The sequence below is a fragment of the Brienomyrus brachyistius genome, chromosome 18, assembly GCF_023856365.1.
Source record: "Brienomyrus brachyistius isolate T26 chromosome 18, BBRACH_0.4, whole genome shotgun sequence".
Taxonomy (NCBI): Eukaryota; Metazoa; Chordata; class Actinopteri; order Osteoglossiformes; family Mormyridae; genus Brienomyrus; species Brienomyrus brachyistius.
Window position 1 is genome coordinate 8896395 of NC_064550.1, and position 27901 is coordinate 8924295.

Sequence of the window (27901 nt, forward strand, 5' to 3'; positions counted from 1 at the left end):
GAGTCAGTTATTTTTCAGTAATGTTACCATTCTCAGGGGGTGGGCAGCTAGTTGGCCTTGGACCCCCCAGAGGTTTTTTTTTCCCTATTTGGGAGTTTTTTTGTTCCTCTCCTTCATTGTCAGCTGACTTCCTTTCTTTCATTTCTTTGTCTTCCCCTTTTCCCTTTTTTATTATTAATGATAAATCATTATCTTAATGATGTTGTAATGTACCACAACACACCATGTAATGCATGTGTAGCATTCATTGCATAACGCAATAAATTGTAACCCATTGTCTTCTCCCGCTCTTCATTATTAGGGCGTGTCCCGCGACTCGTGGCCTCACCCAATCAGCACATCTTGGCAGCAGATGATGTGGTCAGCTGCTGCCTGGATCTAAGCGTCCCAAGCATTTCCTTCCGAATCAATGGGCACCCAGTGCAGGGCATGTTTGAGAACTTTAACCTGGATGGCCTTTTCTTCCCAGTTGTCAGCTTTTCTGCGGGTATCAAGTGAGTACCTGAATGCAAAAGCTTTCGAGAGTAGGAGATAGTGGACCGAAAGCAAAACGTAAAGTTACACTAGCTGTGAATCAAATTTTATCGATGCTGCTCGGGAGCTGACCCAGAGAACAACTTCTTCTGCTGCTATGGGGTTGCTTGACTTCTCAGCGAAGGTGCTCTGAAATTTAGAGTTTCCCCTTAATGGGCCATTCACCACAGTTTAATTTCTACTGCAACCCTCCAACACACGTACACAAGCACACGTGCAGTACTTGTTCTGTGACAGTTACAATGGCATTCAATGTTAAACACAAGGCGAGATATGAAATTATAGTATTCGCGCATTCATCCATTTTCCAAACCGCTTATCCTACTGGGTCGCGGGGGGTCCAGAGCCCATCGCAGGGCACACTCACACACCACTCACTCACACATGCATACCTACGGGCAGTTTAGCAAGTCCAGTTAGCCTCAGCATGTCTTTGGACTGTGGGGGGAAACCGGAGTACCCAGAGGAAACCCCACAACGACATGGGGAGAACATGCAAACTCCACACACATGTGACCCAGGCGGAGAGTCGAACCCGGGTCCCAGAGGTGTGAGGCAACAGTGCTAACCACTGCACCACCATGCCGCTCCTATTCACGCATTAAAAATAAAAAAATTCTAAATAAACCATAAAATTTCTTGGGGGGTGCTACGGTTGTCATATTAATAGCTGCAGCACCCCCCCACCCCAAGCCTGCTGTTAAATGTTTCATATATGAACTGAGGGTTTAAAAATAGCGATTGACTTACGCCTTATCTTCTGAACTTCTTTAGGGTTCGCTTTCTTCTGGGAGGGCGTCACGGACAATTCAAATTCCTCCCACCCCCCGGTTATGCACCTTGCTATGAAGCGGTGCTGCCTAAGGAGAGGCTGCGCATCGAGCCCATCAAGGAGTATAAGCAGGACTTCAGTGGCATCCGGAACCTGCTGGGACCAACGCAGTCACTCTCCCACACCGCCTTCACCCCCTGTCCGGTGGACACCGTGCAGGTATCCCACATCCCCCTCAGCGTCACGCAAACCCCTCGATGTTAAACTGTAACCCACCTGCTCACCGTCCTGTCCGTGCAGATCGTGTTGCCGCCTCACCTGGAGCGGATTCGGGAGAAGCTGGCAGAGAATAGCCATGAGCTGTGGGCCATCACCCGTATCGAGCAGGGCTGGACCTACGGCGCGGTAAGGTCTTCCACGTCTCCCGCTGCAATTAGTGCCAACAACAGTATATAATGTAGCTCCCATATTCACGGGTGATGCGTTCCAAAAAAACTGCGGCTAATACCGAACCATCCATGAACCACGTATACCGTATAAGGTTATTTTCGTATACATACATATGCTGACGGTTAAATTATATATTACACACAGTAAGACAAGATAACATCTTTAATTACAGCTATTAATGTAATTACAGTAATTACATTAACCACTTTAATTACAATGTACATTATTATGTAGTTCTGTACTCTCTCTCTCGGATGAAAGGGATTCTGATGTGTTCAGCGAGAACGATAGAGGCAGACTGGATGAGAGTACTTTTGGGAGTCGTGGGTATGGAGACAAAGGGCGATGAGTCATGTACTGTACCGGGCATGGCGGGGCTGACGGATTTAACCATGTCATAGCCTGTACTCACTCGGGGCACGATTTGAAATTTATGAACTGCGTATGTCTGGAATTATCCAATATTTTTTTGGCCCGTGGTAAACTGTGGATAACTGAAACCATGATTACTGAAATATGGGGATTGCACTGTATACTGTGCAAATAATAATGAAATAATGGAAGCAAACACAAATGTTTGGTGTTCTTCTTTGTTTACTGTCAGATTCGTGACGACAACAAGAAGCTGCACCCCTGCCTGGTGGATTTCCACAGCTTGCCAGAACCCGAGAAGAATTACAACCTCCAGATGTCTGGGGAAACTCTAAAGTGAGTCTGACTTTGGCCTCTGGCTTCCGTAGTTTGGTGCGGTGCTGGAGGTCCATATCTACTGGCTGCTTTGTCATATTCCTTACAGAACTCTGCTGGCTTTGGGTTGTCATGTGGGCATGGGGGACGAGAAGGCGGAGGAAAATCTGAAGAGAATCAAACTCCCCAAAACGTAAGTCCTGCATTTATCGTAGTGTGCACGTCGCATCATCTGCATTTTCACTCTGAAGCAGATTGTCACCTGCTTGTGTTCTAGATGCAACAACAAAATGTCATATTATCGCTCTCTCTCTCATTAGATACGTGATGAGCAGCGGTTACAAGCCTGCTCCCCTGGACCTGAACCATGTGAAGCTGACACCCAACCAGAACACTTTGGTGGAAAGGCTGGCCGAAAATGGACACAATGTCTGGGCACGGGATAGAGTCCGGCAGGGATGGACCTACAGCATCGTACAAGTATGACCTCCTCCTTCTAGCCTGGTTCACGTTAGTTTTATTATCACGTTTATGACGCATTCGTGACATCCTTTACGTCTGGATTATATAATTTGGCTTTTTGAAATTCTTTCACCAGGACATTGCAAACAAGCGCAATCCACGGCTTGTGCCGTACAACCTGCTGGACGATAAGACCAAGAAGACCAACAGGGACACTGTGTGTGCTGCTGTACGGACACTCATTGGCTACGGATACAACATTGAACCTCCTGATCAAGAAAGTAGTGAGTCCTTCCACTTGTTTGTAGGTGTTTTTAAGCACATACACTGTTTCTGGTAACACTTTACTTCAACAGGGCACAAATAATATAGTACTATGCCATTACTAATGTACTGATTAACCACAAACTAAGTCTTAGTTACCGTACATGCTGATCTGATGTTAATTCATCATTAATGAATCGTGGTGAGTCTTTTATCTCAAGCGGTTACTATATTTATTACTATATCTGCTAATCCTGTAAACCTTTGTGAACTACTGAAGAAACTACCGAAGGAACAATTCATGAGTAACACAAGATAAATGCTGATTTCATGTTTGTTCATCCTTTATGAATTATGATCTTTTATCTCAAGTAGTAACTATATTTGTTCAAGATTTGTTCATGATTTGTTCATGATTTGTGCATTAGTAGTAACTGATGTATTATTGCTAAGTAATAATTTATAAAGTATTTGTGCCCAGTCAAGTAGTGTTATGCTATTTCCCTTTAGCCTTCATCAAGATCCCAAATGTTACTCTTTTTTTTCCCTACACAGGTGCCCATTTTGCCGGTGGCTTACGAGTAGACAAGATACGAGTATTTCGAGCAGAGAAGTCCTATGCTGTGACTCAGGGAAAGTGGTACTTTGAGTTTGAGACAGTGACAGTGGGTGAGATGAGAGTTGGATGGGCCCGTCCCAACGTAAGTGCTGATGCAGAGTTGGGTGTAGACGACTTATCATACGTCTTCAATGGTTTCAAGGTAATTTTAGATCTGAAATTTTACATTTCTCAATGAAAGTATAATATTATTGCTAAGCATTTTTTGTAACCTCAGATGGTAATATATGGTTTATTAGTAGTAATAATTAATGCATTTTCTTATAACTTTATTTGTGTTTTATTTTTTAGGCCCAACGGTGGCACGTGGGCAGCGAGCCCTTTGGGCGAAGTTGGCAGTCCGGCGATGTCGTTGGCTGCATGATTGACCTTAATGAGCATAACATCATGTTCACACTTAATGGAGAGATGCTCATTAGTGACTCTGGCTCTGAGATGGCCTTCAAGGACATCGAGATTGGGGATGGTAAGTACAAAAGAGGGAGAACGTGAGTAAAGGCAGGAAGACAGAGTCCCAAGGTGAGCTGCCTGTGGTCTTCCTGACTGCTAACCTTGCAGCTAAGGTGGCACTTGTCTGCTGTCTGTTTCCCTGTTTGATACTTTGGTCTGCTTCTTACAATCACATCTCTCTCCCCAGGTTTCATCCCAGTGTGCAGCTTAGGTTTGTCCCAAGTAGGAAGGATTAACCTTGGCCAGAATGTCAGTAGCCTGCGTTACTTCACCATCTGTGGCCTACAAGAGGGCTTCGAGCCTTTTGCTATCAATATGAAGCGGGACATCACTATGTGGTTCAGCAAAAGCCTCCCCCAGTTCATCCCAGTACCTACTGACCACCAGCATATAGAGGCATGTTTTATAATGCAAATTCATGGGACAAAACTTCTTATCACGCTTTTACTATAGTAGAGACTGGGGACAGTTGTTTTCATTTTTACAAAAAGTAGAAAAATTACACAATGGACTTTTTTCCTTTCAAAATAAAGTTGTACTAGTTTGGGGTAATCTCAGTAACACATGAATATTACTTTATCCCTTTGAACAACTGACCCTGTTCAAGAACTCTCTCTGGTCTCCCAAACTCAAACAACTGTAATATTCATAAGTATCGAATTATTAGATAATCTAAAAACTGCTTAATTGCTCATCTTTACTACGAAATGTACTTTTTAAAATATACACTGAATTTTTATGTTTTTTCACTTCCTTAAACTTCTTTAGATATCTCGTATGGATGGGACAGTGGACAGCGCCCCCTGCCTAAAACTGACCCATAAAACATTTGGATCTCAGAATGCCAACACTGACCTGCTGTTTCTGAGACTAAGCATGCCAGTGGAGTTTCATGAGTTCTTCAAGGTGCCGGCTGGGAGGACACTTCTCACACGGAGCCTCATCATTCCCGAGGATGAGGTAGTTGTGGTGGATCCCAACTCTGACTTTGAGGTGCTGAAGAAATCTGCCACTCGTAAAGAGCAGGAGGAGAAGGAAAAGGAGCCCCCTGTACCGAAGGAGGTCCCAGGCAGCAAGGGGGGAGAGAATGAAAAAGATGCCTCCACAGAGAAGAGCAAAAAGAGAGGGTGAGAATTAGAGATTAGAGAAGGGGTTCCAATACCTTGCATTACTGTAGCAAAGGTACAATAACACTACTGCAAAACAGCAAATGAGTATATCGTTGAGGTTGCAGTTAGAATACATAATGCATATTCAGAGAAGCCTAACGGCATGAAACGCAGCATAGGAGGGTGCAGGGAACAGACCAAACACTGTCCTGTCCTGTTTCAGGTTTCTCTTCAAGGCCAAGAAGGCCGCTTTTACCACCCCTCCACCTGCTGCTCCCGCTATTCCGCGTCTGATAGAAGATGTTGTGCCAGATGATAGAGATGACATGGACATCATTCTCAACACCACCACGGTGTGATTTGTAAACTTACCCCCCCCCCCCAAACTAATATTTCACCATCTTAATCCTGTTAATCCTGTCCATATAATTTTCCTGGGCTTACAAAAGCACTCCAAATATACGTTAAAATGAATAAATACTATGCATTATTTTATATGAAATATAAAGTGGAAAAACTGCTCAGAAGACTTAATACAGTTTTACCTGCTTACTGCGTAACACCATTTCTAGGAGTTTAAGCTTATATTAACAAAGAGGTTTTAAAACTGAGTTTAGAGTGCCTGTAACTAATCCTTTCATCCCTCTACAGTATTATTATGCAGTGCGTGTCTTCGCGGGACAGGAGCCGAGTGGCGTCTGGGTGGGCTGGGTCACCCCAGACTACCACCAACACGATCCTCATTTTGACCTCTCCAAAGTACGCAATGTCACTGTCACTGTTGGTGATGACAAGGGAAATGTCCATGACAGGTAAATTCACGTGCACTAGGCACACTGGCCAGCAAATGCATATAAGTACACATGGACACAGACAGTCCTTCACACTGCGAATCCGTTTTAAAATGATAGATATTTAATACCCAAGTATTATTTAATACTAGTAAAACACTGAATTGCATTTGTATTTGCATGATTTTCAGTTGGAGAGAAAAGAACTAGGCAAACGATAGTGACGTCCAATTCATGAACAAATCGTTCTTTTGAACCGCTTATTTTCAATGAATCAGTTGAACTGGTTTTTCAAACTTTTTGTACATCCATGCATTAAATAGCTAAAAAATATTTGACAAATTTTCATTTGCTTTTCATATACTGTCTGTAGCCATGTTGCTTTCAGTGTCCCTCCACCTACCTTAATCCATGTATTTGTGTTATGTGCATCCCTGGCCACAAGGTAGCGTTGGTTCACTGTTCATGTCTAATGATGGCCAACCTGATGTTTCATGAACCATTTACTGTATTTTCTGACCCCACTAGATGGTGCTCTTGGTTTCCTTTGGGGCAAGCTTTGAGCCCTTTTTTGTACAGACAGCACCATCTAGTGGTGTCAGAAAATACAGCAAATGGTTCATGAAGCGCTCTCGGCAATTGACAAGTTAGCGAGTTCAGCATGTTCGGTTGAAGCAGTTACTAGGCAATTCTCGTTAGATTCATACAACCCATAGGAGATGTTTATGATATATTTGAAATGTGTTATCATTATGTCTTATTTAAAATGCATGTAATTACATTATTGGCCACTGGCTTAAAATTTTTTATTGGTGTAAGTTACTAAGTTTTGGAGTCACATTCCCCTAACCCTATTTTTCCCACTGTATATGTATATTTTATTATACGATTTTATTGAACGCAATCGTGTTGCACCTGGACTAACTATAAATGTGCCAATACAAAGATGGCATTAAACCCTAGAATTATATGTTTTGTCTTCACATATTGTTTCTGTCTTTCACTCAGTATGAAGAGGAGTAACTGTTACATGGTGTGGGGAGGAGAGTTTAGCAACGGCTCCCAGCAGACACGAATCAGTCAGGAGGACCTCTTGATTGGTTGCTTACTGGACCTAGATACCGGCCTCATGACGTTTACAGCCAATGGGAAAGAGATCAACACTTTCTACCAGGTAAGTGTTATGCACTTAGGATGACCACCAGCATGACTGTGAAAAGGAGGATACCTGTGTCCAAAAAGGAGGACACCCATGAAAAGCTGTTGAGCAGGGGAAGGGGGGGGGGGTTACATTATACACATACTACGGAAGATCTATCACGATAATTATTTTGTTACCTCAACAGAATGACATTAAAAACATGGCTGTTCTCGAATTCCATAGTTGTTGTGTTTGTGTGTTTCACATTTTTTTGTGTGACTGGGGCTTGGAGAGAGTAGTCCTCGTTGTTTATGGGGAGGCTGTTGGTGGGGGGTGGGGGGGGTGGAAGGAGGACACCCAACAGTAGTCCAGAGGCTGAAAGACCAGACTGTCTGGACGAAATCCAGACGAGTGGTCACCCTACATACACTACTTGCTGAGCTGAGGTAAATTTGCTTAATACTGACATTCTGTGTTTTAGGTGGAACCGAACACCAAACTGTTTCCAGCTCTGTTTGTCATACCGTCCAGTCAGAATGTGCTTCAATTTGAGCTGGGTAAACTAAAGGTCAGAACCTTTCAGGATTATTTGATTATTGCCTCTGAATTGATAATTGCATTTTCTATTAAAAACTCTGCCTTTACATATGGGGTCTTCTCCCCTTCTCCTGTTGCACACTCACTCCCTACTTTCTCTTCTTTTCTTCAGAACATCATGCCTATATCTGCTGCGATGTTCCGCAGCGAACGTAAGAACCCGGTTCCGCAGTGTCCTCCAAGGCTGGATGTGCAGATGCTGACCCCAGTGATATGGAGCCGCATGCCCAACCACTTTCTGGCTCCGCGCACTGCACGAGTGAGCGAAAGGCATGGATGGATGGTTGAGTGTACTGAGCCCCTCATCATGATGGCGCTTCACATCCCTGAGGAAAACAGGTCAGCAAGAACAACACTAGACAGGAGTATAATCCTTAAATCTGAGTGAGTGATTCTTAGACTTTCTTATGGTGAAAAGCTTGCTAAATTGGAAGTTGGGTAAGATAGAATCTCTCGACTTGTTTTTGGAAGTTCAATTCAATTCAATTCAATTCATTTTTATATAGCACCTTTCACAGTGTCTCCCCAAGGTGCTTTACATGGTGTGTTGTGGTGCAACATAATTGAGACAGAATAATACTATTCTTGAATATATTACGTGAACACTAGTCTAGTTATTCAGGAGGCTCACGTGGCTGTAAATTCTTCAGTCATCTCTCATTTCTTCATGCAGGTGTATCGACTTGCTGGAGCTTTCGGAGCGTTTGGACATGCTGAAGTTTCACTACCACACCCTCAAGTTGTACTGCGCTGTATGTGCTCTTGGGAACAATCGCGTGGCTCATGCTCTATGCAGCCACGTGGATGAGTCCCAACTCTTCTACGCTATAGAGAACACCTACTTGCCAGGGCCGATACGAAGCGGATACTATGACCTGCTCATCAGCATGCACCTCGAGTCTGCAAAACGGGCTCGGCTCATGACCAACAGAGAGTTCATTGTGCCAATGACAGATGAAACACGCGCAATTACCCTATACTCAGATGGAGACAAGGCTCACGCATTACCAGGTGTGGGTCTTACTACTTGCCTGCGTCCCAAACTGCACTTCTCCCCCACGGGCTTTGTGGGTACAAACCATGACCTCTATACCCTCAGCCCCATCATTCCATTAGAGGTAAGAGATCATGGGGACACACGGAAAATATACAGTCTCTAGTGTTCAAATATGTCTCTTACTATCTGCTCTTCTCCTGCAGATCTTGAAGACCAAAGCTCTTAACATGTTAACAGAAGCAGTTCAGGATGGTGGACAGGCCATTCGTGACCCTGTTGGGGGTAGTGTGGAGTTCCACTTTGTCCCCATTCTCAAGCTCATTAGCACACTGCTAATCATGGGAATTTTTGACGATGAAGACGTCAAGCATATCCTTAAGATGATCGAGCCGAATGTCTTTGGCGGAATGGCTGAGGTAACGGCGGAAGAGGAGTCGGGAAGGATGACAGATGAAGAACAAAATCCATTCACTAACGAAGACGAGGATGATGTAAAAGAGGAAGAGGACAGCCTGGATGGAGGGAGCGAGCTGGAAGATGAAGGAATGGGGGAGGAGGAGGAAGAGCAGATGGAACTGGCAGAGGTGTCGGAGGAAAACCTGCAGAAGATGGGAGAGGGGGAGGGTGATGCAGAGAACTTGGACGGAAAGAAAGAAGCTGAGGATACAGAAAAGGCCGAGCAGGCTGGCGAACAGCGGACAGAAGGCAAGGAGGGAGAGGATGGTCCTAAAGAAGGACTGCTTCAGATGAAACTGCCGGAGTCTGTGAAACTGCAGGTGTGACTCCCGTGCAGCCCGAAATGAAGCTGTTCTTATGTAGCCTTGGGATTCATCAGGCAAACTACCCTCCCCATTTATTAACACTTTTCTTTCCCTCATATGGTAACAGTTTGCTTGTGGGGTCACAAATAATATACAGTCAGTCCTGCTGTAGCGTGTGATATCACACTGATACAGTATATTTAGTACCCACGTCCGATACAATGCGGAATTACATTGGTATTTGCGTGATTTTCAGTCAGAGAGAAGAATGCTATGTGAACTACAACGTGATATTGTCTTTGTGTGAAATAGTAAATGCATTTTCTGATATTAGAAATAACATTTTAACTAGCTGAAAATCTAATTTCTGATATCAGGAATTCAATTGTCACTAGTTATAATTCAATTTTAAAACTTACGTTGAAACAAATGACAAAAATTTGAAAATTTTGAATATCCCTAGCTAAAATAAAATTTTCAGTATCAAGAACTGGCATTTTAACTAGGTAAAACTGAATTTCTGATATCAAGAATGTGAATTCTACCTAGTTAGAACTGAATTTTGGATAGAAATTAAAGCTAAAATAATTCGCCATAGGCAATCGACAAGTTAGCGGATTTGTCACATTTGATTGAAGTGGTTACTATTCAATTCTTGTGAGACTCATAACAAGATGTTTATGATGTAATTAAAGTATTATTGTTACTTATTTGCAATGCGAATAATTACATTACTGGCCACTGATATCACTGTTTTTATTATTTAATTCATTTTGTTTCACGTAATTTAGGAGTGCGTGTGTGAGTGAATGGTGTGTGAGTGTGCCCTGCGATGGGCTAGCCCCCCATCCTGGGTTGTTCCCTGCCTCGTTCCCATTGCTTCCGGGATAGGCTCCAGACCCCCCGCGACCCAGTAGGATAAGCGGTTTGTAAAATGGATGGATGTATGGATGTTTCACGTAATTACTAACATTTGTAGTTGTATTCCCCTTACCCTCTGTTTCCCACTGGAAATGTGTACACGATTTTAGCAAATGTGAGCTTCTTCAGGACTGACTGTAGCTGTTCCATCCATCCATTTTCCAAACCGCTTATTCTCCAGTTGTAACTAAGTTACTAATAAGTATTTGTGCCCCCTCAAGTAAAGTATTACCCTTCATACAAATCCAGATTTCTCTACTTCATTCTGTACAGGCACAGTATAGGAAGACGTCTCAGTCTGTCTTTGACTCTCTTTCAGATGTGTAATCTTCTGCAGTACTTTTGCGACTGCGAGCTGCGTCACAGGGTTGAAGCCATCATCGCCTTTTCTGACCATTTTGTCAGCGAGGTGCAGAGCAACCAGCGGCAGCGTTATAATGAGCTCATGCAGGCCTTCACCATGAGTGCTGCAGAAACGGCTCGCAAGACACGCGAGTTCCGCTCACCTCCGCAGGAGCAGGTATGCGCAGGCCTGACACCCGCATGCGTCTGTAGGGCTGCAAGAGATCCTAGAACTAAATCTGCATTAAATCTATTTGTTGCTGTCAGACACAAGTCTAAGACACATTATATGGCTAAAAGGATGTGCACACAAGCTTATCCTGCATCTCATTTCAAAGCCAAGGTAATTAAAATGAGTTTGGTCTGCCTTTCTTGCTATAATAACCCCTTCTCTTTGTTCCATTACATGTTGGAACATTGCTGGTGGAATTTTCTGCCTGTCAGTTGGTATTGATGCTGGGTGCTCAGGTTTTTGTGAATTTGCGTGGCCCCACCTCTTAACAACTGAACTTGCTTCCAGATTTACAGGAGTCATTTCACTGCACTTGACCAGAGCAGCTCTAGTAGGGCAGAAATTTGGTGAACTGACTGAAAATATGGCATCCTGTGATGGTGCTTAGTTGAAAGTGACTTACGTGTTCTACCCGACCATCCATTCTGCTGTCAGTGTTTGCTGTTAAAAATTGCATAGCCGTGTCCTTAATTATATTCCTGGGTCAGCAATGGGTGTGGCTTAATTAGTCAATTCCTCTAATTAATAGAAATGTCCATGTATTTTGGTCATGTGTAAGAAGACGTTCTAAAGTGTAGAAGGTGTGATTTTGAATGAAGTTAAGTGGCTTCTAGAATAGTACTCGTATAGTTAAATAAATGTCTTATGCAAATTAGTATAAATAAAAATAATATAGCAATAATAAACAGACTGGTGTTTGTATATCTCTTATGCCCAGATCAACATGCTGCTGACTTTCAAACACCATTCAGAGGAGGAAGTGTGCTCTGTGCCAGAGGAAATCAGAGAATCTCTGCAGATGTTTCACAATGACCTTCTGGCTCACTGTGGTCAGTTCCTCCCTTGGATATTCTAAACTAAGGTTAATGTGGTATCAGTCAGTCATTTTAAGTAAAGTGAGATACAGTAATATTTTGATCTAAGGATGTTAGTTACTGTCCGTCTACCGTTAAACCTATTTCTATGCATTTCCCTATTTAATGGTCACAGGCGTGCATATCGAGGAAGAGGAGGAAGAGCATGAGGAGGACATGTCTCTCAAAGGACGACTTCTTCGTTTGTTGGAGAAGATCAAGAAATTCCGGAGGAGGAAAAGAGATGAAGAGCCAGAGTTTGAGGAAGAAATCAAACCCAGTTGAGACATGTTCATTTGTTTTATGTATTTTTCAGATAGTATCATGTATATTTCAAAACTGTTGCCTCACACTCTCATGCACTGGCGTCCCTTGGGGGTGGATCCCACCCTGGGGTGGTGGACTGCTGGGATTGGCTCTCACTTCCCCCCCAACCCTCTAGTGGACAAACAGTTGGAAGATAGATGGAATGATGCCTCATACCTCAGGAGTCTGGAATTAAAATCAGAGGTGGATAGTTCAGGTCTAGAAAGTACAGATCCAGGCCAAGATTTTGTTTCAACCAACCAGTTGAGTGCTCTGCGACTGTGACTCTTTATACTCAACTGGTTGGCTGAAAAAAATCCTGGTCTGGGTTTAATACGTTGGTAGAGTTTGCACGTTCTCCCCAGGTTTCCTGCAGGTACCCTTGTTTCCTTTCATGTTCCCATGACTTGCATTTCGCCAAACTAGTATCTCTTGCACAATTTAGACCAGTGTTTTTCAGCCTGGTCCTTGGGGGACCCCCGGAGGGTCCATGTTTTTGCTCCCTCCCAACTCCCTACCAGACAGTCCACATTTTTGGCCACTGAGAGGGAGCGAAAACGTGGACTTTTTGGGGGAATGAGAAATGCTGTGGTTGGTGAGCATGACATGGAAAATAATCACTGAATTAAATGTTTATTAAAACAGGCTGAAATGTGATCTTAGTAAAGCAAATTTCAATCCTTAACTCTTACACACTCCTACAATGATTATGTTACTATGAAAGTCACCTGACATGTGCCTTTGGGGTCAATTTGACCCCAGGGTAGGTACAGTATGAGACTTAAATGAATTAGTAGCCTTGGTTTGAGGGCAAGGGGCATTGGGTAATTTTTGGGGCCCAACCATGTCTTTGTGCTGTCCCCCAAATCCCCCCAAACACGTGGCGATCATGTAAACTCCATATACAAAGTGATGGTGTTAAGTTAAGGTACAAACTTTCCACTGCACTACCCAGCAACTTCAGTATTTAATCGTAAAATGTGACATGTTTAATTTTAAAAAAGTAAACATGCACATCCTGATCTCTTATCGAATGCAGGCTTTAATGGAAACTTGTATCTGTTTTCTAAGGCACTCTACAAGAGCTTATATCTCACACCATGATCCACTGGGCCCAGGAATCCTTTATCCAGAACCCAGAGCTGGTGCGCCTTATGTTCAGCCTGCTCCACCGGCAGTACGACGGACTTGGGGAGTTGATCCGCGCACTGCCGAAAGCCTACACCATCAACTGCGTATCAGTGCAGGACACCATGGACTTGCTGGAATGCCTAAGCCAGATACGCTCGCTGCTCATCGTCCAGATGGGACCTGAGGAGGAGAGACTCATGATCCAGAGCATTGGGTTGGTCAACAAAATGTGCCCATACCTGAATGGAAATGCCCCTCTGTTTAATTTGGATGGCCATATAAAACAATTCAGTTTCAGGAGAATGAAATATATTTCTAATCAAACACTTTCCCGGTCAGGAACATCATGAGCAACAGGGTATTCTATCAGCACCCCAACCTGATGCGTGCTCTGGGCATGCATGAGACCGTCATGGAGGTCATGGTGAATGTGCTGGGGGGTGGAGATTCCAAGGTATTCTTTTGTAATCACGCTCATTCACAACGAGTTTAAATGAGTTAGAATCCCATACGCTCAGTATCTAACCACATACACTCAGTATCCGATCACATACACTCAGTATCCAATCACATACACTCAGTATCCGATCACATACACTCAGTATCCAATCACATACACTCAGTATCCAATCACATACACTCAGTATCCAATCACATACACTCAGTATCCAATCACATACACTCAGTATTATTTCAGCTTTTCGGTTAGCTGTGCCCACCACTGCATGTGAGTACTGTGTTGCGCTACAACATCACTAGGTGATAGAAATTTTTCAGCTCCATTATAGTCTTATGAGGCCCCCTTTAGATATCCATCGTTGACTGAAACATTATTATGCGGCGTATGACTGCATAAAGTTTTATTGGGTAAATGGAGTATACAAAACATTCTTAATTTGTAGTATAAAGGAGCTGATTTTGTATATTTCTTTATAATCTATACTTATGCAATGTTTTTAATCAATTGTCTTCCTAGGAAATCCGCTTTCCACGGATGGTGACCAATTGCTGTCGCTTCCTGTGTTATTTCTGCCGAATCAGTCGGCAGAACCAGCGTTCCATGTTTGATCACCTCAGCTACCTGCTTCAGAACAGCGGCATTGGTTTGGGTGAGGGACGATGCCACACATTATTCGATAAAGTAAAATCAGGCATAATTATCTATCTTATAGTGATAATGCTGCTCTCTGCCTTGTGCAGTGAAGGTGATGGAACACAGGTAGGTCTCACATGGTGTGCTTTTCAGGAATGAGAGGCTCGACCCCTCTGGATGTAGCGGCAGCATCTTGCATTGATAACAATGAGCTTGCCTTAGCTCTGCAGGAACAGGACCTAGAGCAGGTAAGAGATACTACCCTCTAATACTTCATATATATGTTTTTTCCCCCATTTTTATAAGCACCAATAAGAACTAGGGGCGGGGCCACCGGGGTACTGCCCTCAGCTGAAAGCTGATTCGTCAGCAGAGTCTCCCCTCCCCGTCACTCTCCAGTTCAAAACTAAAATGCTGAAGTTGTCCCCTCTGTATGAATTATGGCCCCCCCAAAAAATGTGAATTTCCCCTGACAAAAATGCATAATTTTTCTTTCCATATTTCTGTGTGCCAGGTGGTGAAATACCTGGCGGGTTGTGGGCTACAGAGTTGTCCCATGCTCCTGTCCAAAGGCTATCCTGACATTGGCTGGAACCCCTGTGGCGGAGAGCGATACCTTGACTTCCTCCGCTTTGCTGTTTTTGTCAACGGTGTGATTTTACATGCTAACGCCTGTCTGTAGCCGACTGATGTTGCCATTGAATGTCAACCGCACATATCAATGCAATAAGTATTGTGAAACCACAAAGGCAGAATATATTCTTTTTTTGGCCTGCAACCACTTCTTTCTTTTATCCACCAACTAGGAGAGAGTGTGGAAGAGAACGCTAATGTGGTGGTACGTCTGCTGATTCGAAGACCCGAGTGCTTTGGGCCGGCCTTGAGGGGGGAAGGCGGCAATGGTCTGCTGGCTGCCATTGAGGAGGCCATTAAAATATCAGAAGATCCGGCTCGGGATGGACCCACTGTTAAAAAAGACAGACGATTCCCCATGTGAGGCCTGACTTGCTTGCAAAAGGATGATTTTGCTTAGGGTTACCATAAGGTGCAGAGTTACGTAGCCGTGTGTGTCTCTTATGACGGCAGGTTTGGTGGCGAAGAGCAGCAGGAGGAGAACAGGGTGCATCTTGGGAATGCCATCATGTCTTTTTACGCTGCTCTCATCGATCTCCTGGGCCGTTGTGCCCCTGAAATGCATGTGAGTCTGCTTAGTGACAGGAAATTCCGAGCTAATGGTCCCTGTTGGGAAAAAAACAGCTTAAGTTATTTAACCTGCTTGACCAACTTGTGATAGTTAGCCATCTTAAGGTATGTTTTCACACGTCACACTTTACTTGAGGGGACATGAATAATGCAGTAGTACATGCTTACGTAATGCATTAATTAACCAGTGATTAAGTGTTAGTTACATATTGACCCAATGCTTGTTCATAGTTCATAGTTAACAGTTAACTAATTAGTTAATAACTTGAGGAGGCAAACATTACTTATTAACATTACTTATTGACTCATTTACTACTCAAGAAGTCAAGAGTTCAGTAACTAGCATTTTATGTTTCTGTTGCTCCTGCTTAATAGCTAATTGAAGCGGGTAAAGGTGAGGCTTTGAGAATCAGAGCCATCCTGAGATCCCTCGTGCCCATTGAAGACCTGGTGGGAGTGATCAGCCTGCCTTTCCAAATCCCGGCATTTGGGAAAGGTGAGGGGAAAGACACCATCTTGTGTTTCAGCACTTTTTCTAGCATAATCACCTTTTTAAAAAATTCAAAACAATTCTGTTTTTTTTTTTTCTTTTTTTTTTTAGTCTTTGAAATAGTTACTGGAAAAATAGTTGCATTGGAAGCGAATTGTATACAGTGAACATAATGCAGTATTATCTTGTCCTGGGTCTGATTTCAACTCAATTTTATATTTCTTCTCATTTTTAATTTTGATACCCTTCATATTTGTTTCTTGATTCATTTATGTTGCCCTTCGCGGCCAGCTTACTACAAAGAGCAAGTTGGGGGAGGCGTAAAGAGAATTTCCCCACAGGGATCAATAAAAGTATCAATTATTATTATTTTCTGTTTGGGAGGTTAATTTGTTAATGTGTTTTTATTGTATTGCTGACGGACAATTGCAGTTTCCATCGGCGCTCCATGAGCTTCAGTCGTATCTCGTTTCCTTTTTAGACGGCAGTGTCATTGAACCAAAGATGTCAGCCAGCTTCGTGCCTGATCACAAGGCCCCCATGGTGCTCTTCTTGGACAGAGTCTACGGCATCGACAACCAGGACTTCTTGTTGCATGTGCTGGAAGTTGGTTTCCTTCCAGACATGAGGGCTGCAGCCTCCCTTGATACAGTGAGTCTCAGCTATTATCTGGTTTTCGGTCATTGAATGTGTTTTCGTTACTGGGTGCGTGTCTCCTACATGCTTATGATTGTCTCTCCTTATTAACTTGCCATGGATGAATCATTGCATCATTATCAGTCTAACAGGTTCTCTCTCCACTCACCAGGCGGCGTTCAGCACCACAGAGATGGCCCTGGCCCTTAACCGCTACCTTTGCCTGGCCGTATTGCCCCTTATCACCAAATGCGCCCCGCTTTTTGCGGGCACTGACCACCGTGCCATTATGATCGACTCCATGCTTCACACCATTTATCGCCTGTCACGCGGTCGCTCTCTCACAAAAGCCCAGAGAGATGTCATTGAAGAGTGCCTTATGTCGCTATGCAAGTAAGTCTCCGTGGCGACCCTCCCTGATCATTCTCCTCCAGTTCATCTCTGTTAGTTTCTTGTGTGTCTGCTATGAATTTATCAAAGTGCGATATGTAATTCTGTAATAAATAAGGCACACTGCAATTTTAACAACATTTTACCGAATAATGAACAGGAGACTCTAAGCTAGCTAAAGTGAGTACGAAGAATGTGCTAGCTTTGAAAATTTTTAAGAGTATGTAGCTTTCTTTGATTACATAAACCAATCTAAACAAGATATGTGTGGAGTGTTCTACAACCTTGTACTATAAACGACCAACTGTTGATAGCCAAAATGCACGTTAAGCTATTGATAAATTACGATCACTCATGGGGCTAGCTTCATTATTCTACTTAAAATTACAATATGAAACCCAAGGAATTATCGTACGCCACTAACGCATCTTTCATTTAATTCTCAATACCCATTGTTTCATTTTGAATCTGTCCCCCAGGTACCTGCGGCCTTCTATGCTTCAGCATTTGTTGAGGAGGCTGGTGTTTGATGTGCCGATACTGAATGAATATGCGAAGATGCCACTTAAGGTAGAGCACTGCTCATTGTGATACTTTGCTGGAGAAATTACGGTACAGCCTACATATAACGTGGAAACTAGGAGCTGAAGGTAGATCAGCAGATTAACAAGGTTCCCGCTATACTGGAAAAATTAAAACATGGGCAGTTCTAGACTGTCGTCAAGTGATGTGTTCGGCAAACCCTCACGTAAGTCGAATTTAAGTAAGTTGAATGTATCCACTATACCATTCAACGTGCTTGAATTTTTAATCCCTGTCTGGCCCTCATAGCAAAGCCACGTAAGCTAAAAATATACTAGTAATACGTATTAATAGACATATATTAAACAAATTAGAAGATAAAATGTAAACTTGTGTTAGTACTTAACCTCTACATGTGTCAATTTTCAAAAAAATCCAGTTTTATGTTAAATGAGAGTTGCCTGTAGTGCTAACTGGCAACGGTGTTGTGATCAAGTATGCAGCTTTTACTGTAAGCAGAGCATTGTATTCAAATTTATGTTATATTGAGTTGCTTTATATCTAGGCTACTCTTTTTAATATTCGGTTTTGGAAAAACGCCTTTGTAGTATTATATGCAGTTAAATAAATATATTCATAGCCGTGATGTCAATTTCTCATTTGTCTTGGTGACGTTTGAAAGCTGTTGACAAATCACTATGAACGCTGCTGGAAGTACTACTGCCTGCCAAATGGCTGGGCCAATTTCGGGGTGTCTTCAGAGGAGGAGCTGCATCTCACCAGGAAGCTCTTCTGGGGCATTTTTGAATCCTTGGCCCACAAAGTAAGTACCTTATTTTCAGAACTATTACTGAATATCTTGGAGTCACACAAACCGGGACCAATGTTATGGTGAATTTGTGATGCTGATATACACTGTATATTCAGAAAAATGCAGGTAATGGCTGTTCTTATAAAAATAACTATTAATAAGGCTACTGCTAAGCATGATCCCCTCTCGTTCTTCTTACAGAAGTACGATGCTGAGCTGTTTAAAATCGCGATGCCCTGTATCTGCGCCATAGCAGGCGCCATCCCCCCTGACTATGTAGATGCCAGTTACTCCTCCAAGACCGAGAAGAAGGCCTCCGTTGATGCTGAGGGAAATTTTGACCCTAAACCGGTGGAGACCACAAAGTGAGTGTGTATAATGAGTGTGGGTTTAAGGGAATATCTGAGAGGGTGGAGTGGAGAAGGTGATGGTGTGGCTCAGGGGGCTGGCACCCGGTGTCCGACATCAGAAGGTTGCCGGTTCGAATCCCCCGTTTGGACCTTGGGTACTCGATCGAGACCGTTAACTACAAATGCTCCATGGACTGGTTGACCCTGCTCTCTCAGATGTAATTCTCTTTGAATAAAAGGACCTGCAAAGTAAAAGACAAGAGAAATAGTGATGCGGAGATATGATCGTATAAAGGAAATTATTCTGGGGTTAATCTTGCATATTGTGTTTATTATATTCACTGCACACATTAATATGGTAGTGCTGTTCTTTGATTGTAGCACCATCATCCCCGAGAAGCTGGATGGTTTCATCAACAAATATGCGGAATACACTCATGACAAGTGGGCTTTTGAGAAGGTGAGTTTCATCTTAGTGCCCACTGGGGACTAGCATCTCAGATGTCCAGTAATTATGCTATTGCCACACAGAGCAGTTCCTAAAAATCTCTCTCTGTGATGTTCCCTAGCTATTAATATTATTTAAAATGCTAATCTGATGATGAACAAAATGTATCTGTGTTATGCACCCAGTTGTTTGTTTATTATGTGGACCTGCTTGCTAATGCAAACAGCCTACGGCTAATCATGTAGTCGCAAATGAATGCATACAGTAGACAAACAGAGTCAAGAGGTTCCCTTAATATTCACCTAATCATTAGAATAGCTCAGGTCGCTGATTTAGTACAGTTTGAATGTGGTTCTGATTGCTGATGCCGTATGTGGTGGTTTTAGTTCTCTGAAACAGCTGCTTTCCTGGGATTTCAGCACACCGGTGTGCAGTGTATACAAAGAATGACGTGAAGAATAAAGAATGCCCACTTAATGCCCGTCCATTTTTATGGTAAAAAAAAAAAAAACATCCTAATAAGAGAGAACAGAAGAGAATGATTACACTCCTTAAAGCTAACGGGAAGGTCAGAAGTGCAAAATTAACAGCTCAGGACAACTGCTCTATCAAATGCACAACTCATTTGCTTTTAAAGTGGTTCTTGGGGCAAAAGTGGGCCCGCCTAGTACCAGGGCTGGACTGAGATAAAACATCGGCCCTGGACTTTGGGGTCCTCCTTAACCTCACAGTAAATTTTGCTGAATGGGGAGGGGGGGGGGTTCCCATGATAAATTTCGCCAGCCCACATATCCTTTGGTGCACCGGGAGAATTCCCAGTCCCGTCCTGCCCAGTCCCGCCAAAGTACATATAATAAAGTGGCCATTCAGTGCATGATGCTGTAACTTCATTGTTTCTTGTTCATCTCCCTGCTCTTAGATCCAGAGTAACTGGACATACGGAGAGCTGCTGGATGAGAACGCGAAGACTCACCCCATGCTCAGACCATACAAGACGTTCTCTGAGAAGGTTACAGGCACTAGGCGGTCGTACTTAACAAAGTGTCACACTGCAATGTTCCCCTGCCAAACCTTATTTCAGTTGTCAATATTTCTCTGATTTAATTTCATCACAGTTTTATGGATTATCACAGTGACATCGAAAGCGTGTACAATGAGTGTGTCTTTGTGTCAATAACATCTCTTCATGCCTCAGGACAAGGAGATCTACCGCTGGCCCATAAAGGAGTCCATCAAGGCGATGCTAGCATGGGAGTGGACGCTGGACAAAGCTCGAGATGGGGAAGATGATAAGACGGAGAAGAAGAAGACAACCCGCAAGATCTCACAGACAGCACAGGTAAAGACAAAGGAGACAAAATGCCCGGTGGCTTTATACAGTAAGGAATGTGGCTGTGTCTGATAAGTCAATGTTTCAAATCATTTGGGCTTTTTCTTTGCAGGCGACCTATGACCCAAGCCACGGTTATAACCCCCAGCCCATTGACGTCGCAGGCATGGCTCTGTCTAGAGAGTTACAGGTACCACAAGGGGGCGCCCCTGAGAGCTCTGGGTGCATAAAGCAAGTTCTGCTGAAGCCGTTCTAAAATCCCGTTTTCCCTCTCTGCAGGCCATGGCGGAACAGCTGGCCGAGAATTACCACAATACGTGGGGCAGAAAGAAGAAAGTGGAATTACAGGCCAAAGGTCATCATCTGATTTTTAACAGAAGCATAATAGCAGTAAAAACCAGGCAAAGCAGCTTCTAAGAATTTAATTCAGTTGATCGCTGTTAGTTATTCCCTGAAAATGTCTTAATTTGATTGCTGTATGCTTTGGGGAGTGTGTGATTATTGTATGCGTTGTCACCTGTAGGAGGTGGAACCCACCCCTTGCTGGTGCCTTATGACACCCTAACTGCAAAGGAGAAGGCAAGGGACAGAGAAAAAGCTCATGAGCTTCTCAAATTCCTGCAGCTCAATGGATACGCTGTTACTAGGTATGCTGTCACAATTAGCACGATCAGCGACTGAGAATTTGTTAGACTAACCACAGCCATAAAAAAAAATGTAATTTGTGACTATGTCCTTCTCTCAGAGGACTGAAGGACATGGAGTTGGACACTTCGTCTATTGAGAAGCGTTTTGCGTATGGTTTTCTGCAAAAACTGCTGAAGTGGATGGATATTGCACAGGAGTTCATCGCCCATCTAGGTACTAAGGAGTAACATACTAAATGGGACGCTAGAAATCTTAGGTTTAGGAAAAGGTTTATTGAAAAGACTTTATCAATAAGACTGTAGGGTCATGTGAGTCGGACAGCATGTCTACCCTAGGATTGTGTAGTATTAAATTGGCACAGCGCTAAAATCAGTACCTGATTTGCCTGTTGAAGATGGCCGACTTGTGAGTTTGAAGAATGCTGATGTGGTTTGTGAGTACGATGGGAATCACAGGTAGCATGTCGTGTATGTATGCAGAGGCTGTGGTGAGCAGTGGGAGGGTAGAGAAGTCGCCACACGAGCAAGAGATTAAATTCTTTGCCAAGGTGAGATGATTTTACGCCGGTTATCGACACCACATGAATGTGTTTATACCTTTGCGTGGTGTGTTTCTATGTATATATATATATATATGTATGTATGTATGTATGTATGTATGTATGTATGTATGTATGTATGTATGTATGTATGTATGTATATATGTATGTATATATGTATATATATATATATATATATATATATATATATATATATATATATGTATGTATCAGCAGTTACATTAATAAGTTATGTTTATACCACAGATCCTGTTACCCCTGATAAACCAGTACTTTAAGAACCATTGTCTATACTTCCTCTCCACTCCTGCCAAAGTACTTGGCAGCGGAGGCCTTTCATCCAACAAGGAGAAGGAGATGATCGCCAGGTACCCACCTTACTCACTCCCACAGAGCTACACAAAGGCTCTTAATTACAAACTTGACCACAAAGTAGGTTAATGAAGGTAGACATTCATCATTATTCAGAATCAAAATGACCGCTTAACCACGAAAATCATAATGTGTTTAACCTGTCTTATGTCAGTCAGATTTCAGAAGTCAGTTGATGGTAACTGGAATATATCAAATGGAAGGAAATAATTTCTGAACACGAATTTCTTTAGAGATGAATTTAAGACATTGAAACTACACAGTGGTTTTGTGGGATTAAATTTTTTGTTTAAATAGAGCCTGTTGGGACAGTTTCTGGGTTGCCTGAAGGAGCAGATAATATAGTATTATGCTATTAGTTATATATTAATTAAACACAAACTAAGTCTTAGTTATATACTGACCTAATGCTTGTTCGTCATTAATGATTCGTGACGCATCTTTTATCTCAAGCAGCGACTGTATTTGTTCATGATTTGTACTTCAGTAATAACTTAGTGACTTGTGTTACTAAAACGTTATATTAAAATGTAAATAAAGAGCAGGCTATTTAAAATGCACCTAATAACAAGTCAGTGATGCTGCGTATCTTTACACCATCACAGTTTAGCTTATATTTACCGTTAATGAACACGATCGTTTTTTGCTTAGATGTTCGTCCCATCCTGCCGATTTACTCCTCTCCCTGTCTTCATCCTTTGAGCTTTGGACCTGTGATCGCCCTTCCCTTCCCTTGCCTCAACGTTGCTCTTCCTTGCTTCCTGTCTTTCTTTCTCTCTTCCTCTCCTGCTTTAGTATCTTCTGTAAAATGGCCGCTCTGGTGAGACACAGAGTTTCTCTTTTTGGTAAGAAACCCGCATGCTTGATCTTCCCATTTTCCTCGTCCTTCCATATATTTCTTTCTGCCATCCTTAAGAATAGTTTAGTTCTCATTCTCCAGTACTTATGTATATTATCATTTTTCCATCCCCCTGCCTCTTTCTCCTTGAATGACTTCACTGTGAACATTGTGGGCTGCTCTCACTTGCTTGACTGTAGCATGTCTCCACAGAGACGGCCATGAAACTGTGCTGGGACACCCCTAATTTCTGTCTCAAAGGTCTATGCACCAGGGATTAATCACCAAAAATATGGCACATGATACTATATAAAGCTCAATTCCGATCACCTAGAATTCAGTTACTATTTTGGTTGTACAGCTGCAGGGATGGTGGAGAGGCAGGGATACGCTGGCAGATTCAGGGGTGGGGGGCTTGAATATGTAAAATAACACTTAAAATTGGCTGAAGGCTCCCAAAGTGACATTCTGTCATGAGGTCCAGAATATCTAGGTGTGCCTACTAAGTTGGCAGCCATTCTATATTGTATTAAATTCTATCATAAACATTGCAAAGTACTGGAGTATGACGTACTGAGTAGGAAGTATTGGAGTACAAAGTACCTAGTAGGTGAGGCCATCATGGAGGGAACTGCCCTTTTTTGAATTGCAGTTTTGGTAATTTTGTTTCCGGAGATTTCCAAAATGAGTCAATGAGCTAAAATAAATTGAACACAGTGATGACACAGTGATCAGTGAACTTGAAGCAACACTTCTTTTTGCTATACTGCCTTCACTTATTGTCCTCCATGTTTATCAGATAGATATTATTATTAAAATAGTTGCGCTTAATAATTCTTCAACTAGAAACACTTTAATTTTGCTCTGAATGTAATACTCGTACTAAAAACCATGTTTCTTATTGACTTGCAGTTTTGTATCGGATGGCCCGGTCGCTGCCTTCGTTTGTATGGTTGCTTTTGCGTTAACGATTCTGCCCTGCATCTTGTGTACAGGGACAGATGCCTCTGCTATCGTCAACTGTCTGCACATTCTTGCACGATCCTTGGATGCAAGGTACAGTTCTTTGTCCATCATGGACAGCTGGAACTAGGGTGGGTCAAGTGAAGGTGTGTTATTGTCAATTTACACACGTGAAATGAAACTGAGTTTCTTTGGGGCAACATACAGCCAGAACAAGGAAAAGCAGAGAAACAATAATCACCCAACAATAAATACCGGCGGGAGAATAAATGAAGAATTAAATGAATGAATGAAGAATTAAATAAGCAAACAAACAAATAAATAAAAATACAAAACCAAAAAAGTACACAACAATAAACAACAACAACAAATGACACAATGTAAATAATACAAGTAAACAGTGGTGCAGGACGGTGCATAAAGACAGCAGATTGTGCAGATAAGAGAATCAGTGTAGTGCAGATGTGCATTTACCAGCGTTTATGGGGTAGGTGGGAGTTGAGGAGTCTGATAACCTTCGGGAAAATGCTGTTGCAGAGCTGGGTAGTTGCGGTGGATAGTCTGGATCCCACTTCCAGTCACATATTCATGTGATGCCCGATACATTTTCAGTGCCTGTTGGATGTGATATTTAACACTGTAAGAATGACGATTATTGATTAAACAATCGACAATGGAATTTAAGATGGACCCGTTTTATATTAAAAAAAAACATGCTTTCTATATTTTACAAGAATTTGCTGTTGCTTTACTTTGCTCATCTTTTTTTCTGTGCCTCAGGACAGTAATGAAGTCAGGGCCTGAGATCGTCAAGGCAGGACTGCGGTCCTTCTTTGAGAGCGCTGCAGACGACATTGAGAAAATGGTAGAGAATCTCAAGCTTGGCAAAGTATCGAACCGTAGCCAGGTGATGTATTTTCACTGTTAAGTTATTTGCTTTTTGTATTCCTGGACTTGTCGGAGCTGTCGCCACACTGCTAGATTACTAATTCAATTAATTTATGTCATGCAGCAGGTGAAGGGTGTATCTCAAAACATCAACTACACTACTATAGTTCTGCTGCCTGTGCTCACTTCCCTGTTCGACCACATTGCTCAGCACCAGTTTGGAGACGATGTCATGTGTAAGTCAATGTTGAAACAGTGATCACCAAAGCTTTAAATGTAGCCCTGTAGACCGTGTCACTAAACATCTAATATCATATGGAACAAGGGCTGGCCAATATGCTCTAAAGATGATATCACAATATTTTCACGATTTTGATATTTATCATGATATTTTAAAATTCTTACGTAGAAAACAATAAAATGTAATAGGTAACTTGGAGGTTTTTTGATTATGATAACCAAATGTTTTTCAAATAGGTACGGAGCATGTGACTGGTATAATGATAAATGATGGCAACAACAGAATCGTACCTTAATGGAATTTGTGTAAAAATAGTGCAATTCAGCTGTTAGTTATGCAAGAAAAGAAATGTTTAGGCTACATCACGATACTCAAGATATACAAATCGATGACGACATGCCTGTTCAAAGTCTTGATACAATATTTTATCAATATATGGCCCAGTCCTATATGGAAGCAGCCGTGAGTAACCCAATAATTAACCACCATGTTTCGGTCTACAGTGGACGATCTGCAGATGTCATGCTATCGCATTATGTGTAGCATCTATTCACTGGGCACCGTTAAGAATCCGCATGTCGAAAGGTGAGTCGGTACCTCTCTTCGTGTCAGACTGTGGACTATAAAGATGTTGCAGTGCTCGGGAATGGGTGACGATGAAGACTTTGACTCTCCTACAGGCAGAGACCAGCCCTAGGGGAGTGTTTGGCTCACCTGGCAGCAGCCATGCCAGTCGCATTCCTGGAGCCGCATCTTAACGAGTACAACGCCTTCTCTGTGTACACCACAAAGACGCCTCGCGAAAGAGCCAGTGAGTTCCTCACCCTTATTCTTTCGCTTTATCGTCTTTATATCTCTATTTATCTCTTTCTCTCGCTGTCCTTGTGCAGTCTTGGGTCTTCCAAGTCAAGTACAAGAGCTGTGCACCGACATACCTGAACTGAATGTTCTAATGAAGGAGATCGGGGATCTGGCCGAATCGGGGGCCCGTTACACGGAGATGCCCCATGTTATTGAAGTTACGCTACCCATGCTGTGCAACTACTTACCCCGCTGGTGGGAGAGAGGTCTGGAGAATTTCCCTGAGCATGAAGGACAACTCTGCACCGAAGTCACCTCAGAGCACCTCAATCAGCTGCTGGGGAGCATCATGAAGATTGTGGTCAACAACCTGGGTATCGATGAGGCGTCCTGGATGAAGAGGCTTGCTGGTGAGGAGACGTCATATTGTATTAAAAAGTGAAAATGAGGAGAGGTGGATTTTGCGTCATAGTCGGTTTTTTCTTCTAAACTATAAACCAAATCTACAGTTGAAAACACAGGTGTTTACATGGGGAAGTTCCAGAGATTTCAAGAGTGCATCCAATACTGTACGCGAAATCAAATTATATGGTTTCAAGTTTTACATGCTTAACAAACTGAAAAATAGTTTGGTACGTTTTAATTTACGTGCCAAAACCGTTCCCTACCCATAGTCCTTTCTCACTGGGTCCTGCTTTCCTGCTGTCAGTAGCGTCATCTGAGTCATTTCTTTGTTCATGCTAGAAGTTCAAATCGTGCCTCATTCGCGCTGTGGAGTTCTCTGATGTTACAACTGTGTTTACTAGCAGTGCTTTTCCTTTGTGTGTTTAATAACGCTATTTTGTTATTTTCCTATTTAAATTTTTTTAATTACTGTTCTTCATTTTTATTAGAGTGCTCATTTAACCTATTAATAGGAAAAAAAATGTGGAATCAGTATTTTGGTGCCAGTGAGTTGGCGCGTATTAGCATTTCCCAGCATGCTCTGTGAGCTGCGTAAATAGCCTCTGTATGTATGTGTTATTGTAAATATTTGCTGGATTCCCAATTGTTCCCTTTTGTGCGCCCTTTACTGTGTCTTGGTGAATCCTGTCCGATCCTTGCATGTCTCTAGCTGTTGTATAACTACCTACCATGTACCTACATTTACATTTACATTTACAGGATTTGGCAGACGCCCTTAGCCAGAGCGACTTACATAATACCTACCATGTTGAACTACCTACCTACCATTTTCCTCACATATCGCCAGTCTTTCTCACTCTTGTCGGTTTCTCCTCTTTAACATCAGGAGGATACGTCTATTTCTTTCCACTCAGGCTACCCAGATACTTGTCCAGTCCCTCGTCATCTCACGCCTTGACTACTGTAACTCGCTTCTAGCGGGTTTACCACTGAGCGCCATCCGTCCCCTCCAACTGATTCAGAATGCAGCTGCTCGTCTTGTTTTCAACCTTCCCAAGTTCTCCCACACCTCTCCTTTGCTGCACTCTCTCCACTCTCCTCTCTCCCGCATCAGATTCAAAACACTGATGCTCGCATACAAACCAAAAATGATCTGGCACCATCCTACCTAAAACACCTCATCACACCACGCTCTGCACCACGATCTCTCCGATCCTCCAGTACTGCTCGACTGGTCCCTCCTCCCCTCAAGGCACAAGGAAGACACGCATCTCGGCTCTTCTCTGTCCTGGCACCTAATTGGTGGAATGAACTCCCCCTAGATGTCCGAACAGCTGAATCCTTGACTGTCTTCAAGCGACGACTCAAAACATTTCTTTTTCAGAAATACTTGACGTAGAACTTCTATATTCTTTCTCGACTCTTATTCTGGTTTGTTTTAAAAAAAAAAAAAAAAAAAAATTCTGCACTACTCAATGGCGTTCTCAGAGATA

The 27901-nt window shown here is 42.7% G+C and overlaps 1 protein-coding gene across 2 annotated transcripts in view; it reads left to right on the plus strand.

Moving 5' to 3' along the window:
- Positions 1-27901, plus strand: part of ryr1a (ryanodine receptor 1a (skeletal)) — an 82223-nt gene that overhangs the window by 21071 nt on the left and 33251 nt on the right. For both annotated transcript variants that reach the window (XM_048984095.1, XM_048984093.1), the window contains exons 20-69: positions 302-494; positions 1309-1525; positions 1607-1711; positions 2361-2464; positions 2553-2636; positions 2764-2923; positions 3042-3189; positions 3725-3930; positions 4080-4254; positions 4426-4634; positions 5007-5365; positions 5571-5700; positions 5999-6159; positions 7147-7312; positions 7761-7847; positions 7989-8215; positions 8550-8994; positions 9077-9649; positions 10875-11075; positions 11848-11959; positions 12120-12263; positions 13361-13634; positions 13760-13874; positions 14397-14529; positions 14667-14761; positions 15028-15163; positions 15320-15506; positions 15600-15711; positions 16092-16212; positions 16688-16857; positions 17015-17235; positions 17712-17802; positions 18437-18577; positions 18767-18930; positions 19297-19375; positions 20283-20372; positions 20559-20702; positions 20806-20883; positions 20973-21048; positions 21217-21340; positions 21439-21554; positions 21821-21888; positions 22147-22268; positions 23068-23117; positions 24106-24166; positions 24854-24980; positions 25086-25197; positions 25706-25787; positions 25883-26013; positions 26093-26413. In XM_048984095.1, the coding sequence (XP_048840052.1) occupies positions 302-494; positions 1309-1525; positions 1607-1711; positions 2361-2464; positions 2553-2636; positions 2764-2923; positions 3042-3189; positions 3725-3930; positions 4080-4254; positions 4426-4634; positions 5007-5365; positions 5571-5700; positions 5999-6159; positions 7147-7312; positions 7761-7847; positions 7989-8215; positions 8550-8994; positions 9077-9649; positions 10875-11075; positions 11848-11959; positions 12120-12263; positions 13361-13634; positions 13760-13874; positions 14397-14529; positions 14667-14761; positions 15028-15163; positions 15320-15506; positions 15600-15711; positions 16092-16212; positions 16688-16857; positions 17015-17235; positions 17712-17802; positions 18437-18577; positions 18767-18930; positions 19297-19375; positions 20283-20372; positions 20559-20702; positions 20806-20883; positions 20973-21048; positions 21217-21340; positions 21439-21554; positions 21821-21888; positions 22147-22268; positions 23068-23117; positions 24106-24166; positions 24854-24980; positions 25086-25197; positions 25706-25787; positions 25883-26013; positions 26093-26413 (7947 nt within the window). The remainder of the gene's footprint in view (positions 1-301; positions 495-1308; positions 1526-1606; positions 1712-2360; positions 2465-2552; positions 2637-2763; positions 2924-3041; positions 3190-3724; positions 3931-4079; positions 4255-4425; positions 4635-5006; positions 5366-5570; positions 5701-5998; positions 6160-7146; positions 7313-7760; positions 7848-7988; positions 8216-8549; positions 8995-9076; positions 9650-10874; positions 11076-11847; positions 11960-12119; positions 12264-13360; positions 13635-13759; positions 13875-14396; positions 14530-14666; positions 14762-15027; positions 15164-15319; positions 15507-15599; positions 15712-16091; positions 16213-16687; positions 16858-17014; positions 17236-17711; positions 17803-18436; positions 18578-18766; positions 18931-19296; positions 19376-20282; positions 20373-20558; positions 20703-20805; positions 20884-20972; positions 21049-21216; positions 21341-21438; positions 21555-21820; positions 21889-22146; positions 22269-23067; positions 23118-24105; positions 24167-24853; positions 24981-25085; positions 25198-25705; positions 25788-25882; positions 26014-26092; positions 26414-27901) is intronic.